Source organism: Galeopterus variegatus, unplaced genomic scaffold (assembly GCF_000696425.1).
Source record: "Galeopterus variegatus unplaced genomic scaffold, G_variegatus-3.0.2 Scaffold11828, whole genome shotgun sequence".
Classification (NCBI taxonomy): Eukaryota; Metazoa; Chordata; class Mammalia; order Dermoptera; family Cynocephalidae; genus Galeopterus; species Galeopterus variegatus.
Genome location: NW_007737939.1, coordinates 631 through 17,173, shown reverse-complemented (window position 1 = coordinate 17,173; position 16,543 = coordinate 631). Strand labels below are relative to the sequence as shown.

Genomic DNA, 16,543 nt, shown 5'->3' with positions numbered 1-16,543 from the left:
TTTAACACAGGGGAAATAATGGCTTGGTGTGAGATTTTGATATAAAGATAGTTGGATGTGGGCTTTGGATTGATTAGTTTGTATATAGAAGTTATGGCCACAGGGAAGTAGCTTGTTATTTCTAGGAATTAGGTAGTCCTGGAGGTTGATGGTTTGGATGTGTTGTCCCCACCAAAACTCATGTGGAAATGTGATCCCCAATGTGGCAACACTGGGAGCTCTTTGAGTCAGGGGGGTGGATCCCTCATGAATGGATTAATGCTCTCCCTGGGGGGAGAGAGGCGCGAGTGAGATCTCTTATTAGCTCCTGCGAGAGCAGGTTTCTAAAAAAGACCCTGGCACCTCCCCTCTCTCTTGCTTCCTCTCACCATGTGATCTGCTTGTACCCACCACTGCCTGCCACTTTCCGCCATGAGTAGAAGCAGACCGAGGCCCACACCAGGTGCAGCTGTTCTGGAATCATACCAAATAAACCTCTGTTCTTTATAAATTACCCAGTTTCAGGTATTGCTATAGAACACAAAACAGACTAATACAGGAAATTGGTACCAGGAGTGGGGTGTTGCTATACAGAACGTGGAGGCGGCTTTGGAACTGGATGTTAGGCAAAGGTTGGAGGAGTTTGGAGGACTTAGAAGAACATAAAAACATGAGAATGTTTGGAACGTTTTAGAGTTAAATGGTTAAATTGTTGTGACCAGCATGTTGGTACAAACATGGACAGTAAAGGCCATGCTGATGATGAGGTCTCAGATAGAAATGAGGAACTTATTGAGGACTGGACAAAAGATAACCCTTGCTACACCCCAGCAAGGAACTTGGCTGCATTTTGTCCATACCCTTGGACTTTGTGGAAAGTGGGACTTAACTGTGAACCAAAGTGTTTGGCAGAAGAAATTTCCAAGCAGCAAAGCATTAAAAAAGCTGCATGGCTACTTGCAACAGCCTATGCTGAGTTATGGCAGAAAAGGCACGATGTAAAGACAGAATTTAAAAGGAAAGCAGAGAGTAAAGATTTGGAAAATTTGCAGCCTGGCCATGTGGTAGAGAGCAGAGCGCAGGAGAAAAATGAAAGGGTGAAGCAGATAAACTGGTTGCTAGACATTAGCTTGGCGATGAGGCCGCCAGATGCTAATAGCCAAGGCAATGGGAAAAAGGCCCTGAAGGCATTTCAGAAATCTGGAAGGGTGCCCCTCCCATCACAGACCCTGAGGCCTAGAAGGACTGAGTTGTTCCTGAGGACAGACCTGGGGTGCAGCTGCTCTCGGGAACCTGCTCCCTGCACCCCAGCCACTCTGGCTGCGGTAGCCCTGCCTCAAGCAGCCCGAAGTGTGGTTTGTGCAGCAGCTCTAGAGAGCACAAGCCAGAAACCCTGGTGACGTCCACATAGGGTTAAGTCTGCAGACCAACAGAACATGAGAGCAGTGAAAGCATGGCAGCCTCCACCCAGATTTCAGAGGATTTATGGAACATCCTGGGGGCCCAGGCACAGACCTGCTACAGGGGCAGAGCCGCCACAGAGGCCATCTAATAGAGCAATGCAGAACAGGAAAGTGGGATCAGAGTCCCCACAGAGAGCTCGCACCAGGGAAATGCCTAGGAGAGCCAATACAGCAGGGCTGCCACCAGGACCCCAGAACTGTAAGGCCACTGTCAACATGCAATGCAGACTTGGAAAAGCCACGGGCACCAGCACAGCCCACTGGGCTGTGCCTAACACAGCTGTGGGAGTGAGGTTACCTGATGCTTTGGGGGCCCAGATGTCCCACTGTGCCCAGGATACAGGACTTGGGAGTCGAAGATTATTTTGGAGCTTTTTTTTTTTGCCCTGCTGGGTTTCTGACTTGTTTGGGGCCTGTTTCTCCTTTCTTCCGGCCTTTTCCTCCCCCTTAGAATGGGAATGTGTACCCAATGTCTCTACCATTGTATCTTAGCAGTACATAAGTTTGCTTTTGATTTTACAGGTTCACAGCTGGAAGGAGTTTGGCCTTTGGTTTCAGATGAGACTTTGGACTTTTAAGTTGGTGCTGGAAAAAGCTAAGACATTTGGGACTGTTGGAATGGAATGATTGTACTTTGTATGTGAGAGTGACATGATTTGGGGGAGGCCAGGGGTGGAATGGTAGAGTTTGGATGTGCTGTCCCCACCAAAACTCATGTGAAAATGTGATCCCCAACGTGGCAGTGTCGGGAGCCGTTTGAGTCATGGGGGCAGATCCCTCATGAATGGATTAATGCTCCCCCTGGGAGAGGGGGGCCTGAGTGAGATCTTGTTCTATTAGTTCCTGTGAAAGCTGGTTGTTTAAAAGACCCTGGCACCTCCCCTCTCTCTCTCTCTTGCTTCCTCTCACCATGTGATCTGCTTGTACCCACCAGCTGCGTATCACTTTCAGCCATGAGTAGAAGCAGCCTGAGGCCCATGCCAGATATAGCTGTTCTGGAACCATGACGCAAATAAACCTCTGTTCTTCATAAATTACCCAATTTCAGGTATTCTGTTATAGCAACACAAAACAGACTAAGACAGAGGTGCAATTCCTCCAGGATCAAAGACCCAAATGCCAGAGATCAAGAATACAGAAAAATTTTAAAATGGTCATACAATTAAAATGTACAATAGTATCAGATGTAAAACATACATGGATATGTAAGATTTTCAAGATGTATACACAGAAAACAAAAACAGTGTAAGAAAAAATTAAATAAAACTTAAATAAGAGATATCTCATGTTTAGAAATTGGTACACTCAATACATCTTTCTAAATTGATCTATATATTAAATGCAAGTCCAATCAAAATCCCAGAATTTTTTTTTTTTGTGGAAATTGACAAATAGTTCTATGCAAATGCAAAGAACCAAGGATAGCCAAAACAATTTTGAATAAGAAAAAAGTTGGGGTACATGACCCTGATTTCAAGACTTACTGAAATCATTTGACTTCAACACGTGAAAATATTGACATAAATACAAATACATAAATGTAACAAAAATAGAAAGTGCAGAAAGAAACGTATATAATGATCAAATGATATTCAATGAAGTTACAAAAGCAACTCAGTGAAGAAAAACTATTCTTACATCAATGTTCCTGCAGAAATTGAGTATCCATATTAAAAATAAGAACTTACAAAAATTAAATAAAAATATTATCATAAAAAACATATATATAATCATAGATATAAACAGAAAACCTAAACAGTAAAAGTTTCAGAAGGAAACATATTACATCTTTAAATTAGGAATACATTTCTTTTAATAACACCAAAAGAACAGTCAGTATAAAAACAAATGGACAAATACACTTCATCAAAATTAAGAACTTTTTTCTCTGGAAAACCAAATGAAAAAAAAAAAACAAAAATAAAAAAAGGACACAGACTGAGGAGAATACATACATATATATTTCTAATACAAGACTTTCACTGGGACTACATGAAGAAATATCAAAACTCAATAATAATATGACAAACCGTATTAAGATCTTCAATAACAGAAAAGGTCTTCTGTATGAAAATTCCAAGCCAATGTTTAAAATAAGTGGTACCTCTCAAAAATATGCATCTACCCCTCTTTTTGGAAATCCAGGACTATTTGATAACACAAGATTTACTTATAATCAAGTATTCATCTTCTCAAAAATTAGGAAGAAGAGCCCTTCTGGTGGCAGGAATTAGTGGCAAGTAAGGAAGGCTGGCTAAATCACAAAAACCCCTATCTACAAGGTCTATGTTCTCTCAAACCTTGCTTTCTACCTGTGCAGCAAATGGTGCAGAAAAATTATGGGAGTCGACAAAATCTTCCAATTACTTAAGCTGACAGACTGTGGCAACAGGAGAAGCAAAGGCCTGGAGGGCCTGGAAAATTCTATACACCCCCCAACTGTGAAACCACAGTAACAGACATTTCTGAATGCACCTTTAGATGGAACACATTCACTGTATGTAATTGGCTGCAATCTTCTCACTCTATCACACCTAGGTCTCTGGATCAAATATGGTTCTTACCAGGCCCCAGTAGGTCTTACAACCAGTGACACCTGCCTACCACATTCTGTCCTTCAGTGCACACACCTATATTAAAGGACCTAGGAAACACCCTCCCATGAACAGTGACAAAAAATATAGGACATTACTGGGAACGAAGAAACAATTCATACAGATCCCAGCACTTGAGTTTGTCATAAATGCCTCTTCTCAGGAAGACCTCTGGACCTACAAATAAATCTGGCATCCACATGACATGATAAGGACCACACAGCTCTGTGGTCTTTCCTAGGAGGCCTAAGGAAGCAATGAAAATTAAGACAAAAAGGACCAAGCATTATTTTCTGATGTCACACTGTGTCCCTGGGGCACATAAGGTTGGGGGTCCCACAAAAGCTGTTCACCCTCCAGACTGGCAGAACACAATTCTGTTCTAAACCCAACCCCACAGTGCACACAACCTCCAATATTAAAGGTGGCTAAACAATAAGGTGTTTATTAGTGCGTCAGCACTCAGTGAGACAGGCTGCTTCCTTTGGGTGATGTAGAGTAGGGAAAAGTCCACCATGACAATCACATGAAAAAAAAAATATCTGTGAAGAAGGTAATCCTTTAAAAGCCACCAGAAGAACCCAAATGGCTCTTCTTGGCCACATTTAAAACAGTCCAGCAGGATGGTAGACCCCCCCAACAAGCTCACATTATTCATGACTCTCTTCAGGGTTTGACGAGCACAAAGATTCCTTGAGCACACTGCAGTGACTGATGGACACCACGTGGATATATTAGATGGCAGTGCCTGTTGCAGTGCTGGGCAGATTAGAAAGTGCAAGTTAGCTCCAGAAAGCTTCCCAAGTACTTGGACCTCATAGTGAATATTCCAACTGTTGATCTTCAGATGAACAAGGTTCAACTTCTGTCTGATGAATCTCTCGAAAAATCTGCTCTCTGATGTGTTATGGTGAACAAGGTGATATCACATCCCATGAGTAGCTAGGGCCTTTCTCTTATATGAACTTTCTGGTGTCTGACTAGGGAATACCTTTTGTTGAAGGCCTTCCCACATTTGCTGCACTTGTAAGGCTTTTCTCCAGTGTGAATTCTCTGATGTTCAATAAGTTTGTTTTTGTAGATGAAAGACTTCCCACATGCAGTGCAGTTATAAGGCCTCTCTCCACTGTGAACTTTCTGGTGTTGAATGAGGCTGGTGCGGTGTCTAAAGCATTTCCCACATTCATTACACTCACAGGGCTTTTCCCCAGTGTGGATTCTCTGGTGCTCAAAAAGTCTTTTTTTGTGGCTGAAGGTTTTCCCACATTCACTGCACTCATAAGATTGTTCTCTACTGTGGATTCTTTGGTGCTGAAGAAGTTTATCCTGAAGGTAAAAACCTTTCCCACATTCATTGCATTCATAAGGTTTTTCTCTAGTGTGGATTCTATAGTGCTTAAGAAGTGTTTGCTTGGAGATGAAGGCTTTCCCACATTCACTGCACTCATATGCCCTTTCTCCAGTGTGAATTCTCTGGTGTCGAATGTAGTCAGAGGATCGAATAAAGGATTTCCCACATTTGATGCACACATAAGGCTTTTCTCCAGTGTGAATTCTTTGGTGCTCAAGAAGTCTTTTTTTATGGATGAAGGCTTTCCCACATTCATTGCACTCATAAGGCCTTTCTCCAGTGTGGATTCTCTGGTGATCAAGAAGTGACTGTTTATAGATAAAGGATTTCCCACATTCGCTGCACACATAAGCTCTTTCTCCAGTGTGAATTCTCTGGTGTCGAATGTGGTCGGAAGATTGAATAAAGGATTTACCACACTCAATACACACATAAGGCCTTTCTCCACTGTGAATTCTTTGCCGATGCCCAACAAATGTTTGTTTATGGCGGAATGACTTCCCACATATATTGCACACATAAGGTTTTTCTCCATTATGGGTTCTCTGGTGTTCAACAAGTGAGTACTTGGAGCTCAAGGATTTCCCACATTCAATGCAAACATAAGATCTTTCCCCAGTGTGGATCCTCTGCTGGTGCCCAACAAGTGTTTGTTTGTGGCGAAATGACTTCCCACATACGTTACACACATAAGACTTTTCTCCATTATGGGTTCTCTGCTTTTCAACAAGTGAGTATTTGGAGCTCAGGGATTTGCTATACTTACTACGCTCATAAGCTTTTTCTTTAGTGTGAGCTCTCTCATGCTCAATGACATGAATCCTCTCATCAAAAACTTGCTCACATTTGCTACATTTGTAATGCCTTTGCTGAGGGTGAAAGGTCTCCTTGCTCTTATGTGGATACCCTCTGTTGTGGGTGGTATGGTGCTGGAGAAGGCCCAGGCTGACCAGGAAACTCTTCTCAACACCTTCACATGTTAAAAAGTTGCCTGACACTGGGACTTTGCAACTCCTCACAAGCAGGGCTCTGTTCTCTTCCGTTCCGATGTGTTTCTCTTCATTGTGCTGCTTCTGGTTCAGGTTTGAACTGAATGAGAATTGTTTCCCACATGCCACACAAGTGTATGGTTTCTGCCCAGGAAGTATTTGCTGATGCTTGGCAAGGTACAAAATGTCCTTCAAGACCAGCATACACATCTCACAGGGATAAGCATTTGGAATGGACACACCTGGCTCTGAAATCCTGGCCTGTGACACTCCTTCTGTCGAACCAGTCTGCTCAGAAGGGGCCTCCTCAGCCTCTATTACAGACCAACAACCTGAAAGCACAAAAACGTGAGTAAAATGTGTATGTAGGCTTTGGTGGGAGGGAACAACCCCATTACAAATACCTATATGACACAGGCAGGAATGAATACATGAGTTTGTTTTCAGGACAAAGGATCTGGGATGGATCAGGTCAAGGAAGACGAGAGTGTGCATGTAGTATCAGACCTCTAAAAATCACAGTGTGGGGGAGGCCCCACAACCAGCAAGAAAACAAGGAGTAGGGTGCTGTGGGGAAAAGAGAAGCAGGGTATACAACTCACTCCTGTCAATGGTTTTAAGCAGAACCAAGTCTGCTGGGGACAGGTGAGATCTGTGTAGAATTGTGTCCCACCCCAGGAAAATGCAACTGGGACTGAGTAGCTGATGTTCAAGGATTCTTTAAATATACACGCACATCTCATGACACATTAAGTGTAGGCTAAAATCAGAAAACATTGTAGAGGGAGAGGAACTGGAGGGATATGGGGGACAGCCAGTGGTCAGAAGTCACAGAAGTGGGCAAAATGTCAAGCAGGTGGAGGGAAGACAGAGATAAGATATGGCCACAAGCCTTGGCACCAAAATAGTGGTGAGCACAAGACATTTGCCTGGCAAGATTTGAGCTTAGCCCCAAAATCATGCCCTCTGACTGCTCCTACTCACTATTAACCCCTCTTGCTATGGCTAGATGGAGAATTCTCCATTCTGTCAAGAACATGACCTCTAATGCATGCCCTGATTCAAGCTGGGAGACTACCTGGGACTTGGAAGGTAGAAATCCTAAGGGGAAGATAATTTGTCCCAACCCATGACAGACTACAGAATAGAAATTTATTACAAAAAGAACCTTGGAGAGGGTCTTGCTGTCATAGCCTACTGATCCCTGGAAATAGTGACCATGTAAATGCCTGTCATTCCTGACACAGACAGGTCCCAAGAAATATCTACTACAGGCAGGGGAAGAACCTGTGACACAGGTCTCCCACAGACCTTAACAGTCACCTTAGCAAGGAGACGCAAAGCTAAGTGGCATCAACTGGGCAGGCTAAAAGACTGTGAACCCAAACCCTTGACTAAAAGACTTCAGGTCAGCAGATATTGGGGCTGCAAAAAACCCAGGCCTGGCAAACACAGCACTTTTATCAGGAAACCAGGGAAGGAAGCTCATGATCCAGCTCTGGGAAAGACAAGGTGACCCCTGAAAAAAGGGGAAGAGCCAGAGCCCAGCAGAGGTCAACACTGTGGTTGTGAAGGACCTTACCCACTGAAGCCATAAGTGAAAAGTTCTCCAACATCACGTCATGATACAGGCACCTCTGAGCTTCATCAAGTAGTCCCCACTCCTCCTGGGAGAAGTACACAGCGATATCCTCAAAGGTGACATGGTCCTGTCATGATGGGGGCACGTGAGTCAAGAGCAGCCTCAATCCCCAGGACCCCCAGTAAATCACTCTGCTCTCCAGCTCCCCAACTCAGAGAAGATACAGGTCCTGGTGCCCCAGCTACCTGCTATTCTCCTCATGTCCCACTGATCATTCATGTCTCCAGACATCATCACCAGATGGGGAGAGTGGTGGTACCAAGTGAGCTCTGGGCCTGGCATGTAGAATCTCATCCTTGTTCCTGCCAATCAATTTCCCTGGAGCCTTAGATTATGCCACATACACCCGAGCTTGTGCTCACCCTCCTGGCTTAAACCCTGAGTACATCCATTCACTCTCCCTCCCCATTTGCACATCACTCTTGGGACCACAGCTTCGTCACATGTCTAGGCCATGGCCGCTACATCTGTAACATCACCGCTACTCCCTGGTCTGCACCACAGGCACCCCACTGACTTCCCCACATGCTCTGCGCTAAAGGGATCCAGGCAGTGCTTGCCAAATGCAACCAGGATCCAGCAATATCCCAAACCTCTGTTAGACCCAACCTATATGCAATCCCAGCACTGTTATGAAGACCTCCCCATCTGGCCTGGCTCTTTGTTCCAATTTCAGCCATCCAGACCTTGTGTGGAACTCAGAAGCCTAAGTCCTCTTCCTCATCAGAGCTACATGTGCTGTCCCCACCCACACTAGTCACATCTTTCCTCTTTCCATCTACACTCAAAGTCCAGCCCCCAGAAGCTACTGTCATAGAATGAATGACTCTCCCAGTCAATCTCATTTGCTCCTAAGCTCATCTGTTATACTGTCTGGAACTCAAGCTCCAAAAAGAGCTTTCAAAAAACACTGAGCCAGGGAAGAGGAGAAAAAACACCAGTCCCAACCTCAGTGTCATTTGCTCTCCATTATGGCTCTGCCTCTGAATTACTCTCTTATCTACTCCCCATTGAAAGCCTGTGCCACCAGCCAGACACCCTCCCAATACAGCCATAGTCACTCACTACTCCTCCTCATCCATCTTAATGATGACTACACCACCTCTATCCAAGTCCATGCAAGAGACCCCGTCACTGGAAAACACTTTTCCCACCCTTCCCTGCTGATGACATGGAGAGTCCCCCTCTTAAATCTGCCACAGTCCACATGCCAGCCACCCCCTGATGGATAGCTTTTACTGAATCCCTTCCCTGAATTGCAGATGTTTGTCTCTTGCTGCATACTTCACACCTACACTCAGAGGTCCCCACATGAGACTCCACATTGTGAAAACCTAACTCAGACTTCTGATTTCCTGTTTTACATGTAAGGAGTTTGGAAGTTGACACTCCATAACAGCAAGTAAACAGTTGAACAGACTGAAAAATGAACAGCTCTTCTAGGATTCTATAAGAGCGATTAGGACACAGGACAAACTGCTGCTCCCAAAATGGAGAGACAGGAATCAAAGCTTACAAGAACAGAAACTCACAAAAGAAAACTGCCACAGAAATTAGTGCCCGGTTAGGAAAACCTCAATTTTAATTCATGAATTGCTGGAAGCTCAGTGTGGACAATTCTGATAAGTAAAAACTCCAGAGGGACTCAGTGATAGAGGACCCCCACAATTTTGTGATATTTATTTCCAGGAACTCAACCAGGTTCTCAGAGTAAATACTGAAGAAAAATCCCCTTGTGCTTCCAGCAGAGGAAGGAGAAAATGAATGATTTTTAAAATACGACATAATACTGTTCTTCTAAAGAATGCCCGATCTTAGGACATGCTAGTTAAACAGAGCCTAACCTGCAGAGGTATTATTAGAGCCTAAATGACCCAAAGGAAAGGAAATACCTCCAGCTGCCACCTTCTCCCATGTACTGAAAGAAATAAACAAAACAAAAAAAAAAAAGAAAAGGGAGAAAACTGAGAAACATTTTTGAATCTCACAGTCCACAGGCATAGGTTCATGAAAAACTGAGACCTAACAGCAGGACTCAGTTGTATGATACCCCTTGCCCTCATACCTCACCACCCCATTACTAATGGCCTATTGGCAGCAGTTTCTTTTGCCAGGCACATCATGTCCAGCCATCAAGAAAAATTATGACACACACCAAAAGACAAAAAACACAATGTAAAGAAAAAGAACAAGCATCAGGATGAGACATGACACAGATACTGGGATTATGAAACTGGTAATTAAAAGCTATAATTAAGATGCTAAGACCTCTAATGAATAAAGTACACGGCATATAAGAACAGATGCAATGTAAGCAGAGAGATGGAAATCCTAATAAAAAAACAAAAACAAAAACAAACGCTAGAGACCAAAAATACTGTAAAAGAAACAAAGAATGCTTCTAAAGGGTTTATCAGTAGACTGAACAAGACTGAAAAGGAATCTATGAGCTTGAAGATATACCAATAGAAACTTCCGAAATTGAAAAGCAGAGAGCACAAAGACCTAAAAAAAAAAAATCAAATGACTGTTGGACAACTACAAAAACATAACATACATGTACTAGGAATACCAAAAGCAAAAGAAAAGGAAAACAGAAGAAACATTTGAAACAATAATGACTGAAAATGTCCCCAAATTCATGTCGGACACCAAGCCACAGATCCAGGAAGCTCAGAGATCACCAAGTAGAATAACTCTCCCCCCAAAAAGTACGCCTAGATAAATTACATGGAAACTAAAGAATATTGAAGATAAAGAAACAAATCTCAGGGCCGGCCCGTGGCTCAGTCGGTAGAGTGTGGTGCTGATAACAACAAGGCCACAGGTTCGGATCCTATATAGGGATGGCTGGTTTGCTCACTGGCTGAGTGTGGTGTTGACAACACCAAGCCAAGGGTTGAGATCCCCTTACTGGTCATCTTTAAAAAAAAAAAAAAAAAAGAAACAAATCTCAAAAAAGTTAGAAGAAAAAACAATTTACCTATAGAAAACAAAAGATAAGAATTATATCCAACTTCTCAGAAACCATGCAGGCATGAAGAAAGTGGAGTGAAACAGTGTTGAGAGAAAAAAAATCTCACCAACTTAGAATTGTTTACACTGTGAAATTATTCTTCAAAAGTGGAGAAATAAGGGCTTTCTGAGAAAAACAAAAATTGAGGGAATTTGTAACCAGTAGACCTGCTTTGCAAGACATGTTAGAACTTCTTTAGAAAGAAGGAAAATGACATAGGTCAAAAACTCGGACCTAAATGAAGCAAGGAGCACTAGAAAAAGTAAAATAAAAACTTTTATTCTTTTTTTTTTTTTTGTCCTTTTTGAGACCAGCCGCACCGTGCTCAGCCAGTGAGCACACCGGTCATCCCTATATAGGATCCGAACTCGTGGCGGGAGCGCTGCTGCGCTCCCAGCACCGCACTCTCCCGAGTGCGCCACGGGCTCGGCCCCCAAAATTTTATTCTTAATAAATGTAAAAGATGACCGGTAAGGGGATCTTAACCCTTGACTTGGTGTTGTCAGCACCACGCTCACCCAGTGAGCAAACCGGCCATCCCTATATGGGATCCAAACCCGTGGCCTTGGTGTTATCTGTACCACACTCTCCCGAGTGAGCCACAGGCCGGCCCTGAATTCAACAATGCCATTAATCAACTGGATATAATTGATATCTTTAGACTATTTTGTCCAACAGCAGAATGCACATTCTTCTCACATGGAACATTCACCAAGACGGACCACACCCTGGGCTTGGTTTGTAAATCTTTAAAACTTCCTATTTCCCTAAGGCCTCAACAATCCCACCAATAGGCTGTGAGCACCACACCCAGGTGACCAGCTGCTCTCTATCACAAGTTCCCCTTCTTGCCCTCCCATGACCATGACCTAATGACATTCAAACACACTAGGAAAATCCCCTCAGACCTTTTGCTTGTGTAGTCCATCCTGACCCCCAATAAAGGCATGTGCTCATGGGTCCTCATTCTCTTGGCTCCCTACCTGCTTGGTTGAACCCACTCTCCAGGAGCTCCTACCAATTGGTCCTTTGTGTGGCATGCTGTGTCTCCCTCTTCTGGGACCTATGAGTATAATTAATCCTTTAATTTTGTATGGCTTTCAGAGTGTAATTTCCATGGCAGGATTGGTATGATGACTAAAGACATCACAAAAAGAACTTACTCCCCCATTGACATCACAGAGCCATAAAACACACCTCCATACATTTAATAGAATAGAAATCATACAATGTCTACTCTCAAATCACAGTGGCATTAAACTAGAAAGCAGTAACAGAAAGATAGCTGGAAAATCCCAAAACACTTAGAGATTAAACAACACTTCTAAATAATCAAAGAAGAAATACTCAAAAGATATTTAGAAATATTTTGAACTAAATGAAAATGAAAACATATCAAAACATTGTGGGATGCAGTAAAAGCAGTGCTCAGAGGGAAATTTATAGTACTGAATGCATGTATTAGAAAACAGGCAAGATATAAACTGAATCATCTAAACTTGAAAAAGCTAGGGGAAATAAAAAGCAAGTTAAATCCAAAGAAGAAGAAAAGAAGTAAGTAGAACAGAGGTCAATGAGATTGAAAACAGGAAATCAACGAAAAAAAGCTGGTTCTTTGAAAAGATCAATAAAATCAATAAGCCTCTGTCTAGCCAAAGAGAGGACACAGACTGCTAATGTCAGAAATAAAAAAACCAGGCCAGCCCATGGCTCACTCAGGAGAGTGTGGTGCTGATAACACCAAGGCCACGGGTTCAGATCCCTATCTAGGGATGGCCAGTTAGCTCACTTGGGAGAGTGTGGTGCTGACAACACCAAGTCAAGGGTTAAGATCCTCTTACCAGTCATCTTTAAAAAAAAAAAAAGAAAAAACCTATGCACATTATAAGGAATAAAGGAATACTATCAACAACTCTATGCCAACAAATTTGATAACCTCAATAAAATGGACCAATTCCTTGAAAGACACAATCTGCCAAAACTTAGATGACATGAAACAGGAATTATCTCAATTCTGTACAATCTCTTTCAGAGGACAGAAACAGAGACAATACTTCCCAACTCATTCTATCTGACCAGCATATTCTCCTAATATCAAAACCAGGAAAACACATTACAACAAGGAAACTACAAACTCTCTCTCACAAATACATGACAAAAATCCTCAACAAAATATTAACAAGTAGAATCCAATAAAATATAAAAGGAATTATACACCACAACCAAGTGGGATTTACCCCAGGTATGCAAGGCTGGCTCAACATTTAAAAATTAATATAATCCATGACATCAATAGGCTGAAGAAGAAAAATCACATGATTCTATCAATTAATACAATATAAGCATTTGACAAAGCCCACGATTCATTCACAATGAAAACTCAGTAAACTAGGAGGGAACTTCCACAACTTGATAAAGACTATCTACAAAAAACCCTACAGATAACACACTTAATGGTGAGAAACTCAAAGCTATCCTACTAAGACCAGGTACAAGGCAATAATGTCCCCTCTCACCACTACTTTTCAACATCACACTGGAAGTCCTAGCTAATACAAGAAGCTAAGGGAAGAAAAGATATACGGATTGAGAAAGAAGTCTATGTAGAAAATCTGAAAGAACTGACCCAAAACTCCTGGAACTAATAAGCTATTATAGCAAGGTTGCAGAATAAAAGGTTAATGTACAAAAGTCAATTGCTTTCCTATACACAAGGAATGAAAAAGTGGATTTCAAATTAAAACACAATATCATTTACATTAGCAGCCCAAAAATGAAATACTTAGGTATAAATCTAACAAAATACATATAAGATCTGTATGAGGAAGAGTACCAAACTCTGCTAAAAAAAATCAAAAAGAACTAAATAGATGAAGAAATATTCCATGTTCCCAGATAGGAAGACTCAATATTGTCAAGATGTTAGTTCTTCCCAATTTGACCTATAGATACAATGCAATACCAATCAAAACCCCAGAGAGTTATTTTGTGGATATGGACAAACTGATTTTAAAGTTTACACGAAGAGGCAAAAGACCCAGAAAGGCCAACACAATGCTAAAGTAGAACAACAAAGTTGCAGGACTGACACTACCCAACTTTAAGACTTAGCATAAAGCTATACTAATAAAAATTAGTGAGGGATTAGTGAAAGAATGAATGAATAGATCAGTGGAACAGAATAAAAAGCCCATAAACAGACCCACATAAATGGAGTCAACTGATCTTTGAAAAAGGAGCAAACACCCCTGCAAAACTGTAGAACTCCTAGAAGATAACACAGGAGAAAATCTAGATGGTCTTGGATTTGACAATAACTTTTTACATACAACGTCAAAGGTACAATCCATGACAGAAATAATTGAAAAGCTAGACTGCATTAAAATTAAAAACTTCTGCCCTGTGAAAGACACTGTCAAGAGACTGTAAAGATAAGCCACAGACCAGGAGAAACTATCTGCAAAAGGCATATCTCATAAGACTGTTATCTAAAATACATACAGAATTCAAAAAAGAAAATAACCAACACAATTCAGAAACGGGCCAAATACATAAACAGACACCTCAACAAAGATATACAGATGAGAAATAAGCATATGAACAGATGGTCAATATCCTATGTAATCAGGGAGATGCAAATTAAAACAAGATACCTCTACACACTCATTAGAACAACCAAAACCCAGAATACTGACAACACCAAATGCTGATGAGGATGTGGAGCAACAGGAGCTCCACTCATTGCTGGTATAAATGCAAAATGGTACAGCCACTTTGGAATACAGTTTGCCAGTGTCTTACACAACTAAACATACCCTTACAATAAAATCCAGTAATGGTACTCCTTGGTATTTACCAAAAGGAGTTGAAAACTTACATCCACATAAAAACCTGGACTGGATGATTATAGCAGGTGCATTCACAACTGCAAAAACATGGAAGCAACCAAGATATTCTTCAGTAGGTAAATGGATAAATAAACTGTAGTACATCCAGACAATGGAAAATTATTCAGCACTAAAAAAAATGAGCTATCTATCAGCCATGAAAACACATGGAAGAAACTTAAATGTGTATTAGTAAGTGAAAGAAGCCAATCTGAAAAGGCCACAAAGTGTTTGATTCCATCTATGTGACGTTCTGGAAAAGGCAAAACTATGGAGAAATAAAAAGATCAGTGGTCATCAGGGATTGGAGGTAGAGGTGTGGGAAGGATAAAGAGGACAGAGGATTTTTAGGGCAATGGAAATACTGTCATACTATAATAATGGATATGTGTCATTACACATTTGTCCAACCCACACAACATACTGCACCAACAGTGAACCCTAAGGTAGCCTGTGGACTTTGGGTGATTATGATGTGTAAATATGGGTTCATCAACTGTAATCAATAAATGCATGACACTCTGGTGTGGGATGTTCCTAGTGGAGAAGGGGACACATGTGTGGGTGCAAGGGCATATGGGAAATCTCTGTACTTTCAATTTTACTGTGAACCTAATACTGCTATTAAAAAAAAAAAGTCTTTAAAAAAATTTTTAAACATAAAAAGAAAAACTCCACTCCTGATAGTACTTCTGTTAAATACTCCTACCACTCACTTTCTACCTCAAGAGATGGCACTTCCAGACTTTCATTTAAAGCCAAAAATCTTGAGGTCATCCCTGACTTCTCTCTCACAATGCCCAGTAGGAAATCGCCCCTATTTATAAAATGGATAGAGAAATTAACCTCCTTTCCCAACTTCAGAGCCACTGCTATGATCCAGCTACTATCAACACTCACCTGGAATATTCCAGTAGTCTCATGCTTGTGCCCACAATCTGTTCCCCACTCTGACAGATGAGTTTGTTTAAACCTGAGTCATACCACTTCCATCCTCTACTCCAAACCCTCCACAGCTCCCACCACACTCAGTAGAGGCCTTTCCTTCTCAATCTGCCACTCCAGGAATGACTCCTGTCCCTTCCTCTCAGTTCTCAGCTGACAAAATGGAGTTTTGCAGGTCACTAAACATGCAGTCATTCTCATGTCCAAGTTTTTGGACATGCTGGTTCCTTTGTCCAGAAAATCCTTCATCACCTCATTCTATTGGCTACAGAAATAGGAATACCCCTTATAACTTCCAACCTTGATTAAGGATCCTGATCCTGAAGTGACCCCAGGGGCCCAGGATTAAGGACAAAGAGTCTCAGGACACTACTGTCATCTGTGTATCAGGACCATGGGTATAAGGATCAGGGCCAGTGAGGACCTGGGACTTCTTCCACTTACCTGTGATGGTTCCACAAACTCTTCTGCTGCCATGGAAATCTGTGGGAAGAGAAAAGTTATGAGATAAATGTAATCATAATGGAGTTTACAAAGGCTGAGCTATTCCCTCCCAACCTTGTCCGGAGGCAGAGTGATCTTGGGCTAAAATATAACCCCAGACCGTCAGTACTTAGCACTAGCTCTTGCCAATTAATGCAGCACTGGTCAAAGACCTAACCTCCTGGAAACTCACT

General features: G+C 41.9%; 1 protein-coding gene across 1 annotated transcript; it reads right to left on the bottom strand.

The window, feature by feature from the left end:
• Positions 1 to 4,457: 4,457 nt before the first annotated feature.
• LOC103610809 (zinc finger protein 549-like) lies at positions 4,458 to 16,343 on the bottom strand. Its single transcript, XM_008594895.1, has 3 exons — positions 16,311 to 16,343; positions 7,959 to 8,085; positions 4,458 to 6,708 (listed from the first exon to the last, which is right to left on the bottom strand). The coding sequence occupies exons 1-3, from the start codon at positions 16,341 to 16,343 to the stop codon at positions 4,979 to 4,981; spliced, it is 1,890 nt and encodes a 629-aa protein (XP_008593117.1). The 3' UTR covers positions 4,458 to 4,978.
• Positions 16,344 to 16,543: the final 200 nt, after the last annotated feature.

Coding starts and splice junctions, on each gene's coding strand:
- LOC103610809 (XM_008594895.1), bottom strand. CDS start 16,343: ATGGCAGCAGAAGAGTTTGTGGAACCATCACAG. Junction 8,086..16,310: donor AGTTTGTGGAACCATCACAG/GTAAGTGGAAGA, acceptor CCATCATGACAG/GACCATGTCACCTTTGAGGA. Junction 6,709..7,958: donor TTCACTTATGGCTTCAGTGG/GTAAGGTCCTTC, acceptor TTGTGCTTTCAG/GTTGTTGGTCTGTAATAGAG.